The sequence below is a fragment of the Mastigoproctus giganteus genome, chromosome 11 (assembly GCF_048544385.1).
Source record: "Mastigoproctus giganteus isolate SK-2022 chromosome 11, ASM4854438v1, whole genome shotgun sequence".
Lineage (NCBI taxonomy): Eukaryota > Metazoa > Arthropoda > Arachnida > Uropygi > Thelyphonidae > Mastigoproctus > Mastigoproctus giganteus.
The window spans coordinates 145,893,962-145,914,128 of NC_143585.1; the positions used below are offsets into that span (position 1 = coordinate 145,893,962).

The 20,167-nt window shown below is 36.4% G+C and overlaps 1 protein-coding gene across 7 annotated transcripts in view; it reads left to right on the plus strand.

Annotated features, from left to right (window-relative positions):
- LOC150078499 (lysine-specific demethylase RAD23A-like) overlaps positions 1–11,264 on the plus strand; it is a 280,618-nt gene extending 269,354 nt beyond the window's left edge. For all 7 annotated transcript variants that reach the window (XM_090385146.1, XM_090385152.1, XM_090385149.1 and 4 more), the window contains one exon: positions 10,711–11,264. In XM_090385146.1, coding sequence (XP_090241272.1) covers positions 10,711–10,821 — 111 coding nt within the window. In that variant the 3' untranslated portion in view covers positions 10,822–11,264. The remainder of the gene's footprint in view (positions 1–10,710) is intronic.
- Positions 11,265–20,167: the final 8,903 nt, after the last annotated feature.

The window sequence follows — 20,167 nt, forward strand, 5'->3', positions numbered from 1 at the left end:
CAGTTAAATTCTCTCCCATGCTAATTTAATTGCAGTACAGTGACTTGTTACATAGTTCCTAGAACAACATTTGAAAAACTTATCAAGTTAAGGAATATGCAGCATTGATTGTAATATTTGCGTTATATGCATTTATCCAAAGTCTAGTTATCACTCAGTGCGGTGTTAGATATTGTCCGTAATGGATAGTTTACTCGAACATTTTGCTGTACTCTTTTGCGAGTACAGCGAACATTTTGCTGTACTCGAACTTTTTTTGCTGTACTAGGTTAAAGATAAAGACAAAGACAAACATTGTATCATAATTAATGCAACACAGTTACATTTCGAAAAGTTAATAATGGTGGATAAAAATGAAAAGCAACGTCTGGATGTAGCACGAAGACTACAAAGGTAAGGAAAAGACTGAGTTTAAAAATTAAATTAGACAATTTGAAGCAAATCGATTCCAGTCAACCAATAATTTAGGACTGTAAGAACAACTATAAAAAATAAAGAATTAATTTTAGCAGCAGGAAAAACAGCTGTGCCATTATTGATTAGGAAATATCCAATGGCACACACCGCAATTGACAATTGCATATGTTAACTTATGGTAAAGAATGAAAAAGCAACAACATCTAGACGTGGTACGAAGAATACAAAGGTAAGAAAAAGACTAGTGTGAAAATTAAATTAGACATTTTGAAGTGAATCAATTCCGGTCAATGACAAGTGGACATGTGCACATTAATTTAGGACCGACAGGTTCAACTGTAAGAACAACTATAAAAAATAAAGAATTAATTTTAGCATTGGGAAAGACAGCTGTTCCATTTATTCATTAGCCCACAACTCACAAATACATATATTATCTTATGGTGATATGGCGCTCGCTTAGTGCCGATTCACTTAGTGATCTGTTTTTCTAGAACTAATTATCAAATAACACCATCACTTGTTCATTACAAACAATAGACTATAGAATGAATTATAAAATAACATCACTTGTTCATTACAGACAACAGACTATCCTTGCTGGGAGCACAGCAATAATAAAGTTAAAAGTTCTTTACTTCCATACAGCATAAGATTATTAAAATTGTCAAATAAAATGCTGGAAGAATGAAAAAAGTCCCAAACTCTATGAGAAAAAAAATACCCCTTATGTCCTGCACAATCTCTCCATGGGTAAATTGATTGAAAAGTCTCTCACTGTGTACTATCTTCTATTATACCAGAGCAGAATTCCAGCTACTTTCAAATTTTTAATCCTAAATCATGGCTAAGATTGCAACTGTCCATTGCATTTCTATATGTGTTTTTCCCTCCCTCAGAGGAGAGATGGAACAGGGAAAAAGGTTCAGATATTTCTTGGAATACTCTGAACTCCATAGAAGTGAAGACTAATATGTCAGAAGCTTATAACCATTCAGGCAGATCTCCTTCAGAGTAATCAATGTATATACAGAATCATGCCCTCATTTGCCTATTTCAAAGGGTGCCTTAAACAAAAGGGTAAGAAAAAAATAACAGAGAGAGCTAAATCCACTGAGTATGGCAGACGGGGAACACAGTGACAATGTTTTTATAAGAACTTCTTGAATGAAAAGCACCAAGTACGTAAGGGAATTGTCATGATGCAAGTGATGATTCCCCAAAGCTCACTTTTTAAGACATTTTCTCTGGCATAGAAAATGTACACCTGCTGTAAAACTGTTTTGTAGTATTCCTGATTCACTGTTTGCCCTGCTTTTCTTTTAAGGGTACAAAAGGTGATATCATTGTGCACTTTAGTATTCAATATTAAGAGTAGGAGATCTGAGGAGTTAATTACCAAGTACAAGGCAGTGTTGAAAAAAAGTTGCAAGTTATGATCTAAATTAAAATCTTATTGTGTTTCCAATTCTTCTCGGGCACAATAAGAGGGATTACACATTGAAAACGTGGTCAGTCAGTTCAGGCCTGGAGAGACTGTTCAAGGGTCATAGAGTAGAATTTTTCACAGCATGGTGTGTGCTTATTAACAGGAGAGACTATTTTTACAGAGATGAAATACACTTAGATAGAAGGGGTGCAAGAATACTTGCTAATGCTATTGAGACAGTGTTAGATGAGTCAGAAAACTGCTACATGGGAGTACAGAGACTAATTGATTAACAGTAGCCACAGGAAGAACTGTCACTGATTCTTGCACCTTCTCTTAGAATATGGAGCAGCATGGAAAGCAATGTGTCAGGGATTTCAGGGCTTGCTGGGGATCCTCAGGGAAAGCAAATTCATAGGCTGCATTAGGGTTACTAAGAGTAAAAACAGGTCCACATATACTTTCATGTATACTGCTAAGAGAGTACAGTAAATAAATTTGACGTACTGGTCAAGTCATCAAAAGCAGATACTGTGGAGATATTGAAGATGTGGTGTCACTCAGGAAAAAAAAAGGGATGCAAAATTTGAATATGGGGTACACAGTGTGTACAGATGGGGCAGGTGAGGAGGGGTTAAACTGTCTCAGATGACTACAGTCATCTGAGACAATTTTTAAATTCTGTGCAGTGTTGATGTTACCAGGTGCAACTGTTGATGTTACCAGCAGCAAATTCTAAATTGAAAGCAGTCAGGGAAATAGTTGGAAAAGCTACTAGGCTTAGCCTAAATCTATGTCAGATTTACTGATATGACTCATGACAGAGAGTAAAAATTATAAGGTAATACAGAAGCCCTCAGTAAATATAAACTAGCTGGATATCATCATTCTTCTCTTTCTTGGTGATTCCCTCTCTCTGTCTCTCTCACAAACAGCAGGGTAATTCAGAATTTTTTTTTTTTTTTTTTTTTTAGCTGGTGCAGCATAAGCCTTAGGCTTCCTTGCACCATATGCTAATAATAATAATATTAATAATAAATAGTCTGCAATTGAGTCACAAAAGAAGTTGGAAAGATTATGAGAAATCTCTGGCAAAAGTAGCAGACTACTTTACTTAGGTGAGTACTAGGAGGAATGGCATTAATCACATTGGTCCACTAGCGTTAATGGTTTAACTACAGGAATACCTCGCATAGTGCGGTTTCGAACAGCACAGGTTTCGCTATAGCGCAGTTTACAAATGGAAAAAAAATTAACTGTGTTACGCACCAATACATTTGATATGTATGTATGTATTATGATAGGACTACATGCCAGCACATAGGCCAATGCATTATGGATTCAAGGCCATTCTGACTGTTGTCGAAACTCCCATTATATATGGACTCTGCTAGTATTCATACATTAGTAAACACTCTAGATTCTGAGCGGTGAGGTCGTTGCTTGTGCGTAAGCTGTACAAATATTTTTTGCTGTATAATTTTTATTAAAGATTATTTTTAAAAACGTTACACCTTTTATATGCAAATATGAGTGGAAAGAAGAAATGTAATGGCGGAAAGTGTTCTTCTAGATCCAAACATTGAACGAGGTATGAAAGTAAGGCAGGTGTTGCAAAATGACATTCGATGTTATAAAAAGATGCATAGACAAAAAGAAGAAAAAAACTGTGCAAACTAAGCTGATCAGGTATTTTTCATTTTTATTGTTTTAGTTTCTTTTTTTGCAACAACTTTGTGTGCATCAATTTATAGTAAACAAACAGCTATATATTTTTGCAACTCAACCCATATAATCAAATTGTCGGAACGCATTATATTAAAATACATACTAATAATGCATCGATCAGCGCAGTTTCACATAGCGCAGTATTTTTTTGGCACGAATTAACCGCGCTATACGAGGTATTCCTGTATTGATGATCCTGCCTAGGTTGCTGATAGACTGAATAACATTTTGTATCTACATTCACACAGGATGAACTTTTAGGGATGGGATGCCTGAAGTTTATAAAATTGTAATGGTGAGCTAAATAATTTTGTGATAACCGAGTGGGAAAATGAAGAGAAATTGTTGAAGATAAATATATAAAAAGGTACAAGCTGTGGACAGGAGCTATCCATTTATATTGAAGAAGACAGCAAACCTTTGGATTAAGGGATATCCCTGTGGACTGGAGATGCGCAGACGTAACCCCTATTCACAATGGGGGATCAAGAGGGTGACATGAATATTAGCATTAGCAAGGGCACATGATGCAAGAAAGAAAGCTTATATAGCATCAGCCAAAAAAAATAAATATATAAACACACACACACACACACCCTTCTCATTTCACCCATCCACTCACTCCAAATGTTTGTCTCATTCTGCCTTGAATCTGTTTAAGCTATCAACTTCTACGACAGATAGAAGTTTTTCCAGCAATCAACCACCCGTCGGCTAAAGGCAAACTTCCGCACATCTATCCTACATCTGTCTTTCTTCAAATTTGAATTTATGCCCTCTTAGGTGATTATTCTGAGCAAGAGGAAGAATCCCATCAGCACTGAGCATGCTGAAACCATTCAAGGCTTTATACAACTCTATCAGATCACCTCGTCACTGCCTAGTCTCCAGAAACTGTAATTTGCAAAACTTAAGCCTTTCTTCGTAAGAGCAACCCTTTGTTCCATTCTCTAATCTTGTTGCCCTTCTCTATACTCATTCCAGCAGCTCTACATCTTGAAATGAGGCCTCCAGACCTGTATACAGTACTCAAGGTGTGGCCTGACCATTGCCTTATACAAGGGAATAATCACCTTATCCCTGCTAGAAAAATTCCTTTATATCATTGACAAGACACATGAGCTACTCTTGCAGCCCATCTGCACTGCTCAGAAAACTTCATATCTGCCTGCACAATTACCCCCAGGTTTCATTCTCTACCACTGTCAGTGTAGTACCACAGAGTTGATACGTTACTCTGGGGTTACTGTTTCCCATATGTAGTACTTTACATTTGTCAATGTTAAACTTCATTTGCCACCTCTCAGCCCATCTGCTCAATCTTTCCAGATCCTGTTGCAGCAGCATACTGTCAATAGTGTCCTTAACAACCCTGCCAACCATTGTATCATCTGCAAACTTGGACATCAATAAGCTTGATATACCATCATCAATATCATTTATAAATACAGTAAACCCTTGCTATTCGTGGGGGTTACGTTCCTGAGAAATGTCGCGAATACTGAGTTATGGCTCCCATAGTAATAAAGGGGTTCCATTCCAAAGTATAAAATATATAAGAAAAACTAGTCTAAAATTTTGTGTATGTATGTATTATATGTACCTTCATAATATGACTGTACATGACAGTACATAGTGAAAAGCAAGCATATGGCATCGAAATGAAAATAAGAAACAATTTAATATTAAATGTAATAGTTATTAGAAATTTCAAACAAATCTTTCAAATCAGCGCCTTTGCTAGCAAAAAAAAACATCCCGCCAGTGCTATCACCAGTTTCGCTAAAGTGTTGATAAAGAAGTTTTGCCTTTTCACGAATGATGAGTGAACTTAACAGAATTTTATTTTGAATTCGGTCTTCTATCCACAGATTAAAAGCTTTTCCATTTTTTTTTAATTTAACATCGCGAGTTACAGAGCAAATTTTTGAAGCAATTAGCGCGGTTTCACGGACACTACGGCAGATTTTTTCTTCCAATTTCTTGATTGATCGTACTGTTGACTCATTGATTTTATAATGTTTTGCCACTGAGGAGACACTTTCACCATTAGAAATTTCGTCTAATAACTCAATTTTATTCGCTATTGTCATCACCTTCTTTGATATTTTCACATTTCTCTTTTTATTCGTAGCCATATTTTTGTAGGGTTTAGAAAGAACTTGACTACAATAAAGTCACTTTCTTCCGTTAACGCACTCGAAAAAGTCTGTTTTACACTGCAAAATGGTAGAGTTATCATTTTTATAAGCATATCAATTTATAAATTGATAAATTTATTCAATTTATAAACATATAAATTAAAATCAAACGACGAAACCTTCCATGACTAACACATACTGAACAAGGATTAGCGAGAAACATCCACGCTCGCAATTTTTTCACCCCTCTCCCCCCACCCACTGAGCGCTGTTTTGACCGGGAAAGATAAATTTAGCCACGCCCATGTTTTTTATGGCGGAAAATATTCACTGCGTTTTAAAATTCACATTTTTTTAGGTTTCATTTTATATTAAATCGGCGATCGCGAAACCGCGAATACAGATACCGCGAATAGCGGGGGTTTACTGTACAGAAAACAGCAATGGATCCAACACTGAACCCTGAGGGACTCCACTAATAACATTAGTCCTCGATGAGCAATGTCCATTGATTACCACTCTGTCGTCTCCCCCTCAACCATCCCTTTATCCATAGCAGCAATTTGCCTCCAATGCCCCAATTTGTGCAGCAGTCTTCCATGTGCAACAGTATCAAAAGCCTTTGTAAGATCCAAATATATGATATCAAAATTATTCTTTGCACCCAGTTCCTTTGTGACTACATCATAGTATCTAATTAAATTGGTCAGACAAGACTTCCCCTTAACAAACCCATGCTGTGTCTGAGCTATAACTGAAGTCTTGTCTAGATGATCCTGCAGTACTTCTTTAACCAATGCCTCCATTAATTTCCCTGGAAGTTTAACTAACAGGTTTGTAATTACCTGTGTCTCCCTTTTGATCCTCTTTTGTGGATTGGGGTCACATCTCCAGTCCATGGGTACCTCCCCTGAGTCCAAGGAAGCTCTCATAATTATGGCTAAAAGTTTGCTTACTTCCTTTGCTGCCTCCTTTAATATAACTGGATAGATCCCATCCACCCCAGATGCCTTTTTTATGTTTAACTTCAACAATTTCTCCTCCACCTTGCTTTCAGTTATTACAAAATCACTTAGCTTTTTCATGTGTGAATGTAGATTCAAAATACTCATTCAGTTTATCAGCTACCTGAGCATGATCATCAATAGTCAACCCATCTATGTTAAGTGGTCCAATCTGATTCATCCCCTTCCTTCTGGAGTTTATATAAGTAAAGACTCTTTGCTGTTTTTCTTTGCATCCTTTGCTAAAGATTTCTCGTAATCTGCCTTTGTGACTTGGTTACAGACCAGTTTATATCTATCATAGGCTTTTGTGTCACCTGTTAATTTATATGTATCCCATGCATTTTTCTTCTCTGCTACATGTCTAACTGTGCCTCCGTAGCCAGGTGGGAAGGAGCAGCAGTGCGTACGTAGCATACGCTTCTTGATTAGACCGGGGTTCGAGCCCGTTACCACTGCATATCCCGGAGCAATATGGCCTTAGTTGCTAATGCTCCTAAAAACCAAATAACAATAAACAAACATGTCTAACTAATTCATCTGACATCCATTTAGGCCTAAATCTTGAACGGTATTCCTTAGTTGGTATGAAAAGCCTAGTAGCTTCCAAAATTAATTCTTTGAATTCTTTCCATTTTGAATTTGCAGTTGGTCCCACCGTAGTCACCTTTACGAAAGCAAAAAATCTTCTCTTTACCCTTGATGGTAGTTACATCTTTAAGTAAATCCTACATCAGTACATTGTGATCACTGTCACCTAGTGGTTCCTTTTTATGCAAATTCTTAAAGCATGAATAATCACTGCTGATTATCAGATCAAGGGTATTACTCCCTCTGGTTGTCTCTCGAACATGTTGCTGAAGAAAACAATCCTCCAATAAATCCACAAAAGTCTTGCTAGCATGCAAGTGACCAACCACAAATTCCAGTCAATCTCTGGGAATTTAAAATCCCCCATTATAAGACATTCTGATTTACTGGCCCACGCTATTTCTTTGCACAATTGCTCATTATACTCATCAGATTCATTAGGCCTATAACACACACCTACTCTCATTCTTCCTTTCCCTGTGCTTATGTCACAGCAAACAGACCCAACATTGCATTGTCGACCAACATCAATTGGACACACTTCCTTAGATTTTATGTTCTTAGTTTAACTTCTTTTCCAGGAAAAATATTGGAGTCACTGGTTAAAGAAGTAATACAGGACCTTCTAGACATGAATGTTGTTATATTATAGTCACAGCATGGGTTTGTTTGCTGCCTCTACACACCTTGCTATAAGTGATCTGCAGCAATGCATATAAATATGATTTTTATTGTAAGGTTCATAGGTACCCACAGGTACCCTAACTTTACAAACCTTCACGGCACTAAGCCAGGGGTTAATAATTTCAGAAATGTTCTTGTTTATACTCTGGCACGACCGCCAAGTCGGTGAAGTTTACAAAAAAATCAGTCGATACAAATGTTAATTGTATTTAGCAGTCACGGGCTTGAACCCCAATCCACTCAAAGAGGGTGTGGCTACTTCGCACTCCTGACCACTCTGCTATGTCAGGCCATATGTGCAGTCATTCTTAAGCGATCAGCCAGCAAGTGCCATAGATGTAAAGGCATGTGGAATTAATAAATACTCAGTATTAACACACCGAGTGAACCATTTGCAGCAATATTTGGCTTGTGTTTATAGATTTGCACACAGTTTTATTAGTTGTGTGCATTTTAATTTATGTACATGAATAAACTTTTTATGAAATTTTACAGTTTGTTCTGATTTACAGCTGAGCACAAAAGTAAGAGTTTGCTTCTAGCATGAATTCCAAACTTAATTTTCAATCTTTCTTTGTGAATTTTTGGAATGATGGGGATTTTTGCAACGTTCCAAAAATTACAGCACACTGAATTGGTTCTCTCAAATTTAGGTGGCAGCAAACGTGTTAATGGGTGATCTTGTTTGACCAATCTGGCAGTAAAGAACTGGATGTTAAAATAATTTTGACATTGTATACTTGGATTTCAGACAATATTCCACCGAAAGGAGTGGGCCTTTGTTTCCACATCATAGCCAAACACTTAACAATTCGTAACCAGTAGTGATTAAAGCAACAAAGTGTGGGTCAGCAGCAGCACACTGACAAAGATCCTAATGTGCAAGAACATGCTGCTCTGCAATAATGAGTGAGGATGCAAGGCACAAAGTTCACTGAAATGCATTGCAGTACCAAGTTTTGTGTTAAGTTAATTGATAAGCAGTATCACTAACACTTTGTAGATAATTAAATCATTGGTTTTTGAAGTAGAGCGGCAGCCAAGCTAGGATCATCTCTGACATACACGTGTCCCTCTTTAAACTTTGTGAATATGCTAAAATGCTTTTAGGGCTTAAGCTTCGGGCTGGTTAAAAATTTGACAACGTACAAATTTGTGCAATAGCAGCTAATGTACTAACATGTGCGCAACAAACTCTAAAATAGCTAAAAACAGCATCATTTTAGTTGCACAGTCTGGGTGGATACCACCACCCAGACAGCACCATCTGGGTGGTGGTAGCCACTGAAAAAAAGTAACAGTAGTCTTCTCCATGGGTGAAGCGTTACTTATTCGAAATAGTGCAATATCATGGCAACTCATTGTGAAGGTATTCACAATATGAGATAAAACTAAAACGATGTTGTTTTTATCTATTTTAGTTTGCTGCGTACTAACTTGTACTTTGTGACTATTTAAAATTCATGGCATCTTCTCTGAAAAGTATTTTTAACATATATCGTGTTTCTGTGCCACTTTCCATAATTTGAAACAAAATGTGATGAAAATTTTCTGATCATTAAAATTGTTCATTTTAAACTGCTGTAAAACATATCAATCACCTTCAGTTCAGTGTGTGTGTATGCGCGTGCGTGCACGTTAATTCAAACTGAGTGCAGATAAATGGGAGATTTGTGTGTTGCTAGTCTAGGTGAACCACTAAACTTGTTTGGTCACACCTTATATGTGTGTGTCTGTGTATACAGGGATTACACAGTTGTTTCCAAAAGAATGGAACTGTGAAATGATGCCTGATAGAAATAATCTGTTAAGCGGTCATATAAAATTTAATGGTTTTGTTTATTGGGGTGACAATAGTTCCAATATTGTACAGATTACTGTGGGGTTTTTTTAATAATAACATACAATTACAGAAATTGCCACTATTACAGTAAATCAAAATTGTTCCATAGATCCCCTCATTGATCTATAACTGTAAGTAGACAAGAACATTGTTTGCCCTGACCTCAGCTGAAACCCAATGTCAGCAGACCTGGCTTTTAAGTGTCCTATAAATAAAGTATTAAGTTACCATATTGCACAGTCACCTCTGCATAATGGAAGAGGACCTTCTGAAACTGATGTGAAAGCCTAATGAGATCTTTCATTGAGTGAGACAGTGTTCAGTGCCTCACTCAGCTAAAAATGTGCTTCATCCGTTCAGAAACAGATTTGCCAGCCAAGATGCATTCAGCACCCATGGGTCAAAGGCTGCGTGTTTAGACTTCTCGAAAATAGGATTTGAATGCACCTTGTGATTTTTAGGGATATTGATGCACATAAACACAGACCATCCTAACAGTACTCCACAGAATTCAACAATTCAAGATTCACCTACACTAGAAATGCTGTTGCAAGATTTCCAATGTACATAATTCAAATTTCATAATCATGTTGATGAAGGTTTTATCTTGAATATGGAGCTTGTGTTACATGTTTGTGAGCTTGAAAACCGCATAAAGCTGTAATAACACTGTGGTCATTTTCATAAAAAAGCAAATTACACTAGCCAACACAATTTTATGACAACTTTGTTTATTTTATTTATTTTTCCCTACGAAATCATTGTACAACTCTCGTGTTTTAAAAATATAAGCAACCTGTGTGTGTATATATATATGTATATATATATGTGTGTGTTTTAATCTTTTTTTTTTTTTTTAATTTTATTTTCTAGCTGAAAGCTTTAGGCTTCCCAGAATATCTTGTTATTCAAGCATATTTTGCATGTGACAAAAATGAAAATCTTGCAGCCAATTTTCTTCTTTCACAAAACTTTGATGACTGAAATACATATTTTCTGCAGTAGAGGAATTAAAGAAATGCTGCTGAGGAGTAGCTCTGTTGTTTGTTGATTGCCCATTTCATGAAAGATGCTTTAGTTTCCAAATACATTTCTCCAACTTACAAGTGATAGCATCGAGTTTTGCCATGAGAGAGAAAAAATAAAAGGATATACTGCTTATAGGAAAGGTGCATCAGGCCAGGTGTGGGGATAAAGATAAAATAAATAACTAAGTACCCACCTTAATATAATAAAAAATTTACCTTTTTCTTCTGGAAAGTTTACTAATTTTGTATTAATTCTGTAAAGTATGTTAAATGCTTATAAATTTTCAATTATTGTATGTTTAGAAATTTTTAAATAGTTTTGTTTCCAAATTATTGAATAACCATGTTGCCAGAATTGTACAATATGAAACAAAGAAAATCTAAATGTTCTAAGTTGAATTTTAATCGGCTCAGCTAGTTTATCTATTACAGCACTTCTGAATCTGAAACATATTTAAGATTTATTGTGTGCTGTTTCTTTTATATATATATAGGAAAAATTACTAATTCCTTACATATGTACAATTTACCTGTCTTAAAAACAAGTTACAGTATTGTGCAAAATATATATGCCGTTAAAACTTGTAATGTTTGAACTGAAAAAGAAAAAAAAAAAAGAATTTTATTGCTTTATTTACTATTATAATGATTTTTTCATAAACTGGCATTTCTTTTCCTTTTATTAAATATAACGTTACATTCTTACATTAGGTTTAAAATTCATTCAATCTTGATGTATATTTGTAAGCCACACATGCTCCTCAGTAGTTATTAAATTTTGTTTGCCATGATTCATTCCAAGTACAATTTATAGAATAGATACTACTTGTCATTTTTTTCATTTTGGAACCAAAAAATAAAAAAATTATTGTAATTTTTTTATTTTTTGTCATTTACCATTTCACTATGGTAAATAGTACCCAAGCAGTTGCTAGGTGTGGCCCATATTTAAAATAATTTCAGATGGTCTTATTTCTTTATGTATATAGTTCAGCTTTGATCCAGTGGATAAGCTATTTCGATAAGCTACTCCAGAGATATGATTGAGTTAAAATTGAAAAAGATCATTGATGTCCTAGTTGATAGTTATCGAAGCTTGTCAGAAATTTTAAAAAATTATACACTTGACTCTGCATTATTTATTGAGTCGAAATAAAATTATACCAGAGGTTAGCATTAGTAGAGGCATATGATGCAAGAAATCAAGCTTATGAAGCATCAGCCAAAAAAAATAAATTAATTAAAAGATGGAAGTCTGTTCCACCAATCAACTACCCACTGGCTAAAGGCAAACTTCCGCACATCTATTATACAACTGTCTTTCCTCAATTTGCCACTTAATCTGAACAAGAGGAAGAATCCCATCAGCATTCAGCTTGCTCAATCCATTCTGAGACTTATTTGCCTTAATCAGATCACCTCACAGGTGCCTACTCTCCAGGCACTGCAATTTGCAGAACTTAAGCCTTTCTTGGTAAGAGCACCCCTTTGTTCCCCCCTCACCGATCTTGTTGCTCTTCTTTGTACTCATTCTAGCAACACTACATCCTTCCTAAAATAAGGCTTCCAGACCTGTACACAGTACTCTGGGGTGTAGCCTGACCATTGACTTGTATAATGGGATAATCACTTCCCCTGTCACTGCTAGCAATATTTCTATATATCATTGACAAGACTCCATGACTTTCCCTGGCAGCCCATCTGCACTGCTCAGCAAACTTCATATTCGACTGCACAATTACCCCCAGGTCTTTTTCACTTTCCACTTCCCTGAGTTATACTACCACACAGTTGGTACATTTCTCTTCGGTTATTGCTACCCATATGCAATACTTTGCATTTGTCAATGTTAAACTTCAGTTGCCACTTCTCAGCCCATTTGCCCAACTTATCTAGATCCAGTTGGAGTAGCATACTGACTTTAATGTCGTTAACAACCCTGCCAACCTTTGTATCATCTGCAAACTTGGGCATTAAACCTGATATACCTTCATCAATATCACTGATAAATATACAAAACAACAATGGGCCCAACACTGAACCCTGGGGAACTTCACTAATAACATTTATCCACGAAGAGCAGTGTCCATTGATTACCACACTCTGTCGTCTCCCACTCAACCATCCCTTTATCCATTGTAGCAACTTACACTTAATGCTATATCTCTCCAATTTGTACAGCAGTCTTCCATGTGCAACAGTATCAAAAGCTTTCCTGACATCCAAGTATATGATATCAAAATTATTTTTGGCATTCAGTTCCTTTGTGACCACATCATAGTATCCAATCAAATTGGTCAGACAAGACCTACTGCAGTCTTGTCTAGATGATCCTGCAATGCTTCTTTAACCAGTGATTCCATTAATTTCCCTGGAACAGAATTTAAACTAACAGGACTGTAATTACCCGAGTCTCCCTTAGATCCTCCTTTGTGGATTGGGGTCACATTTGCACATCTCCAGTCCATGGGTACCTCACCTGAGTCCATGGAAGCTCTCATAATTATGGCTAAGGGTTTGTTACTTTATTTGCTGCCTCCTTTAATATAACTGGATAGATCCCATCCACCCCAGATGCCTTTTTTATGTTTAACTTCAACAATTTCTCCTCCACTTTGCTCTCAGTTATTACAAAATCACTTAGCTCCCTGTAAGAGGTTGATAAACGTCTGACACTCCCCTCATTGAATAACGCCTCGTGTGAATGTAGATGCAAAATACTCATTCAGTTTATCAGTTACCTGAGCATGATCATCAATAGTCAAACCCATCTATGTTTAGTGGTCCAATCTGATTCATCCTTTTCCAAAGATTTCTTGTAATCTGCCTTTGCCTGCCTAACCTCCTTTGTGACTTGATTACAGACTAGTTTATATCTGCCATAGGCTTCTGTGTCACCTGATATTTTATGTGCATCCCATACATTTTTCTTCTCTGCCACGAGCCTCATTAGTTCATCTGACATCCATTTAGGCCTAAACCATGAACAGTATTTCTTAGTTGAAATGAAAAGCCTAGTAGCCTCCAAAATTAAGTCTCTGAAGTTTCCCATTTAAAATTCAACGTTGGTAACATCATCAGTTGATTCCACTGTACAGAATTTAAAAACTGTCTGAGACCACTGTAGTCACCTTTACGAAAGCAAAAGGCCCTTCCCTTTAGCCTTGATGGTAGTTACATCTTTAAGTAATTTCCACATCAGTACATTGTGATCACTGTCACCCAGTGGTTCCTTTATCTGCAAATTCTTAATGCATGAATAATCACTACTGATAATCAGACCAAGAGTATTACTCCTTCTAGTTGCCTCTCGAACATGTTGCTGTAGAAAACAGAAATCCAAAAATTCTTGCTAGTGTGCGAGTTGCCAGCCCATAAGTTCCAGTCGATATCTGGAAAGTTAAAATCCCCCATTATAAGACATTCTGATTTACTGGCCCACTCTATTTCTCTGCACAATTGCTCATTAACTCATCAGATTCATTAGGTCTATAACACACACCTACTCTCATTTTTTCTTTTCCCAGTGCTTATTTCACACCAAACAGACTCAACATTGCATTGTCCACCATCATTTGAATGCACTTCCTTAGATTTTATGTGTTTCTTAAATAACAGCACGACCCCTCCGCTCTTTCTGTCTTGTTTATCTTTTCTGTGCATATTGTACTCCCCAAATTCCAATTCTGCATTTCTTATGTCTGTGTGACACCACATCTCCGATATCGCAACAATATCTGCCTTTGATGTCTTGACCAGCACTTCAGACTCATCAAATTTATTAACTATACTCCTAACATTGGTGTACATGCACCTGTTTCTACTCTTAGTTACCCTAACACAGCCCACTTTTTCCACTATGACTTCCAGGCTGCTTCTCATTCTGATAGAAGCAGTGCAAGAATCACTTTTGCCTCTGCCTCGTGTTAACCTTTTAGTCTGTGTATACCGCCAAGCTAGCAGTTTTCTGACCCACCTACACTGCCTCAATATCATCAGCAAATATTCTTGCCCTATTTCTATTTAAGTGAGCCCCATCCCCAGTCTCTCCTATCAACAAGAACCAACCAGGCTGAAAAAAATTCTACCCCTTGAGCCTTGCACCATCTCTCCATGGCCGAGTTCATCAATAAGGCTCTCATCATACACCCCCCCCCCCTCCTATTGTGTCTGGGCAGAATTGCAGACACTTTCACATTCAACCCTAACTTACGTTTTTTCAACATTGACCTTCCCCTTGTTGAGTAAATCTGCAGATCTCTTATTCTTAATGTCATTAGTTCCGACGTGTACAACAATATCACCTTTTGTGCCCTTAAAAGATGATGTCTGCTCTACGTCATCAACTTTTGCCCCTGGCAGGTTACCCAACTGTGGAGTACACCTCCCCCCCCTTCCCCCCAATGGAGAATTGTTTGTATGAAGCATATTTTATCTCATTCTAATATTTGGAATTAAATCTATTGAAATATATATATTAATTGAAAAAGGTATGTATGTTCAGAACTAAATTTTGTCAAATCTATTTATTTGCACTTCTGAAAGTGGGGCATAAAATTTATGAAATTTGTTAAAGGGAGCACGAGGTCTAAATTTGGGAACCACTGAATTAGACAAAAGATTTAAACCTATTTCCTACCAAAAGGAATGCAATATTATTACTAAATAATATTGCAAACTGTCAAACAACGTTGCAAATAGGTTTAAAAATTGTCTAATTTCTGTTTTAAGGAGTCAATTAAAATTCATTTAAAATTACATAATGTGGGGGCGAGTGTTAAAGTTTTAAGATATGAACTTAATTGTTATGAACAATATGTTCATATCCTAACTGTTTCTGCACATTGTCATTGATATATTTGAATTTTATTGAAATTATAAAAGCAAACTTATATTTCATTATTCGTGATTAACTTGAAGAAATGTAGATAGATATAACATTTCCAATAATACAGAATTCAGTCCATTGCACAAGTGGCAGTTTACATGTTTACCTTCTTCTGTTGTGCTGCTGTGAAGATGACATTGTGGTAGGTGATGGAACAAAGAACAGACGTTAAAAGTGTTGTTTCAAGTTTAGAAAAAATCTGAAATCTATAAATTGGCAAACTAAGTTAATGTTGCTCTCTGATTTATGTATTTTTCATTGGTTTTCAATATTTCATAGTGGCCATGGGAATCTGGAATGCTGCAGACTCTAATAACACTTTGAACCCCAGAAATGGTCCAAAAATTTTGCATATTCATTATGTCAAATTGGCAAATAACTTTGCAGTGATGGAAGAACAACTGTACATTCACAAAGAAATAATATGTGCAATTCTGAATGATATGTGAAAATAGATCTGCACTGATTGATGAACAAAAGCTGCTCTAATTCAAATTAGGTGAAAAGCTCATTCAAGCTGTTGATTGTTGATGATGATGATTCCTTCTTGCTTAACTCAATTATAGAAGGTGACAAGTTGTGGTATTTCAGATTGAGTCACAAAGAGACAAAGCATGGAATAGCAATCAACATGCTCTTGAAGTCACAAAAAACTTCACTCAAAATTCAAAAAAACCAAAGTAATGTTTATCTTCAATAACAAGGCTGTAGGCTGCACTTTTCATCAAGGAATTTTTGGTAAAGCATGGAGTGGACTGTGGAGCTAATCCCCCTTCCCCTTATTTCCATCATTTATTTTTCCTGGTGTACTACTTCTACTCCGAAATCAAATCTATGCTGAAACAACAACAATTTGATAGTGTAGGGCAGTGGCGCGCAAACTTATTTCACTCATGACCCCCTTTATTAAATATAAAATTGACGCGACCCCTTAATGTAAACCCCGAGGTAGGATGACCAGATTTTTAGAGAACAAAAATGCCATTTTATAAATTATGTAGTAGAAAATTATATTCAAGTACTGAGAAAGGAACAAAAAACTGTCTCCTTTTTAATTTACATATTAAAATAATTGTTTAATATTTTAATTGAATACAGTATAGCAAAACACAATAAATCAAATTCTATAATTAAAATTACAAAACAATAAAAAATGAACAATTACAAAACAATTAATAAGAAGGATGAGCCTGGATAACCGATAATATTTGGTGCAATATTTGAAATTGCTAATCTCATGTCGTCTTCTGGATCAAGTCTGGAATATATAGCTGTTAATTTTATAGCTAATTAACAGCTTTTATAGCTGTTAATTTTGAGAAGCCAACTTCGCATCAATTTGTAGACCCAAAAGGTAGCAAGTTTGTATCGCCATTTTCGATAATTTTGGATACTCTTGAAGAGAAAGCCAAAAATTCTCACAAGCTGAAATGTGCAAGTAATGATTCGTCAGACTTCAGATCGATAAGATCTTCCTTTTGCTCAATGGTAATTTCGGGGCACGAAGCAATTTCAAAAACAAGGGGATCACGAATCCAATACAACTTTTTTTTCTGAAGATACATTAAATCATTCGGAAAAATTCTTAATTAGCATTGTCAGGTGGGTGGCAGTGATATCCCTAAATTGTAGACTGTCAGTATTATTGCTATTAACAAATTCAGAAAAACGAGGGAATGTCTCAGTATTATTATGCTCCAATTCAATTTTCCAAAGATTAAGTTTCTTTTTGAAAGCTTCTATTTTCCTGTTCTTGAAGACTTAAATTTAAATCATTAAGTTTTTCAAATATATCAACAAGGTAACTAAGGTTTCCAAACCATTTTTGATTTGTAAACAATTAAGCAAGGTTCTGATTTTTATCTGATAAAATCAATAAAAACTACGTGTTTGAAATCAAAAAGACGTTGCAACACTTTACCACTGGACAGCCACTTCATTTTCATGTATAAAAGAAGTGTTTCATAAGCGGATCTCATTTCATTACAAAGTTAGTGAAAATTCTACTATTTAAGCTTTCACTTTTAATCAAGTTGATCACACTTACTGCATCTTTCAAAACTTCGTCCAATTCAGTTTGGGCCCCGGGTGCCAAGTGAATTCGAGGTCAAGCGATTTTCGAGTGCTCATCAAAAGCGATTAAAGTTATTTCTAATTTCGTACATTTTTATTAGCAAATTTATTTTTATATCGTTCTAAACTCAAAAGCCACAAGTTAGAACAGAGAAAGGAAACTCACCTTTCTTTCTTTCTTTATTTATCCATATATTTCTATTTCCACTAACCAACTAGCGGCACTGCTCCTGCCTCCCCGTGGCAGGGCCGGAAATCTTGGCAGGTAAGTCCACTTGCCAAGGGCTAAAAGGAGCAAACATGGCAAACACAGACCATCAGGATATTGAGAACGATAATCCAAAGAGACAAAAGACTGATCGGATGGAGCAACCTTGCCCATCGTTCTTAATTATCCACTCTCTTACTAGTCAGCCCATTAATAAATTGTCTCCGTTTGTCATACAAAAACATCTGGAGGGTATTGCAGGATCTCCCAAGACGGTGAAGAGACTGCAATCAGGAGACTTACTAATAGAAACCACCAACCACAGACATTCTGAGAAGCTGTTACAGCTTACAAGTTTTGCTGGAATTCCAGTTAAAATATCTCCGCACACAACCCTAAATTCATCTAAGGGTGTGATATCCAGTTGGGACTTATTAAACATTACTGAGGAAGAAATAACCCAAGAGCTGCAGGGACAACATGTAATTGAAGCAAAACGAATAATGATTAAAAAAAGATAATGAACTTACACCTACAAGAAATATTATTCTCACCTTCAATACACCCAACTTACCCTCCTCTGTAAAAGCAGGTTATTTACTTTGCTGAATCCGCCCTTACATTCCAAACCCTTTAAGATGTTACAAATGCCAAAAGTATGGCCACTCACAAACTGTATGCAGAGGAGTTCCTGTCTACCCCTAATTGTGGATCCTCAAATCACATACACAGTAACTGTACAGCTTCAAAAATGACCTGCCCAAATTGCAAAGGTGACCATCCTGCATATTCAAAGACATGTGAAAAGTGGAAAACCGAGAAGAAAATAGTAAAATACAAGGTTGAGAACAAAGTAAGTTACCCAGAAGCGAGAAAATTACTTGCTCCTTCTATAACCAAAAATATGACCTATGCCAATGCTGTAAAAAAATATCAGACAGTCTCTACTCAAACCTATGTAACAGTTCCCACTAACAAATCAATTTCTGATTGGGCTAGAAATGTTCTTTCTAAGCAACAATCCAAGTTCTCTGACCAGGCAAATAATACTCCTCTGACAATACCAGCGGCATCTCCTACTCCAGCCATAGAAACCATATCTCATAGTTCAAATGGAAATGTAGTGAAAAATTTTCAGGACACAACCACGGACACAGATGGCACATCCATACAGGAAGATCCCCTTCTAAAAATCCATGCAGAAGAAATGGACACAGGTCGGCCAGTTTTCTCCAAAAAAGACTCACATACAACTCCCATCTGGACACACCTCAGCAATAGATCTCTCAATTTGTTCTCCAATACTCCTCCCAATCATAGAGTGGTACGTTTTAAATGATCCTATGGGCAGTGACCACCTTCCAATCATATGCAATTTTTTAATATCACAGTCTCCTTCAAACGAACTCCGCAGGAAATGGAAATTTGTTCGTGCAAACTGGGCAAAATTGCGATCATCAATCTCTTGACGAGGAAAAAATCCAGCTCCAGAATATTGATAATGTAACAGATTACATCACATCTCCTAAAAGTGGCCAAGGACACAATACCATTATCAAATCCCCCTGGTCACAAGCATTATAATTACTGGTGGAATGACGAATGCACAAAAGCAAAGAAAGCAAAAATCAAAGCCTAGAATTTATTTTGGCAATGTCCAACCACAACCAATCTCATTAATTATAAGAAGCTAAGAGCAAAAGCACGATTTGTACAAAGGCAAGCCAAGAAATAGATCTCTCCTGGACCCATTTTGCATCGACCTTTAACAGAAACACTGATCCGAAAACTATATGGAAAAAAATTAGACAGTTATCTGGTATGGTAAGCTTCCTACTATACCTTCTCCAATCCTCTCCTGGAAAGGGCAAGATCTATCCAGTTCCTTAGATATTGCTAATGCTTTGGGCAATACTTTTGCTGAAATATCAGCGGCATCATCATTCCAAAGAATTCAAAGCACTAGAGAAAAGCATGCCATAAAATTTCAAACCGCGTGTACTGTTCCATATAACAAACCTCTGCAACACTCTGAACTTCTGCATGCCATTAGAACAGCCCACAACGGTGCTGCCGAGCCAGATGGGATTTATTATGTCATGCTTCAACATCTCGATGACAAAGCTTTAAGCC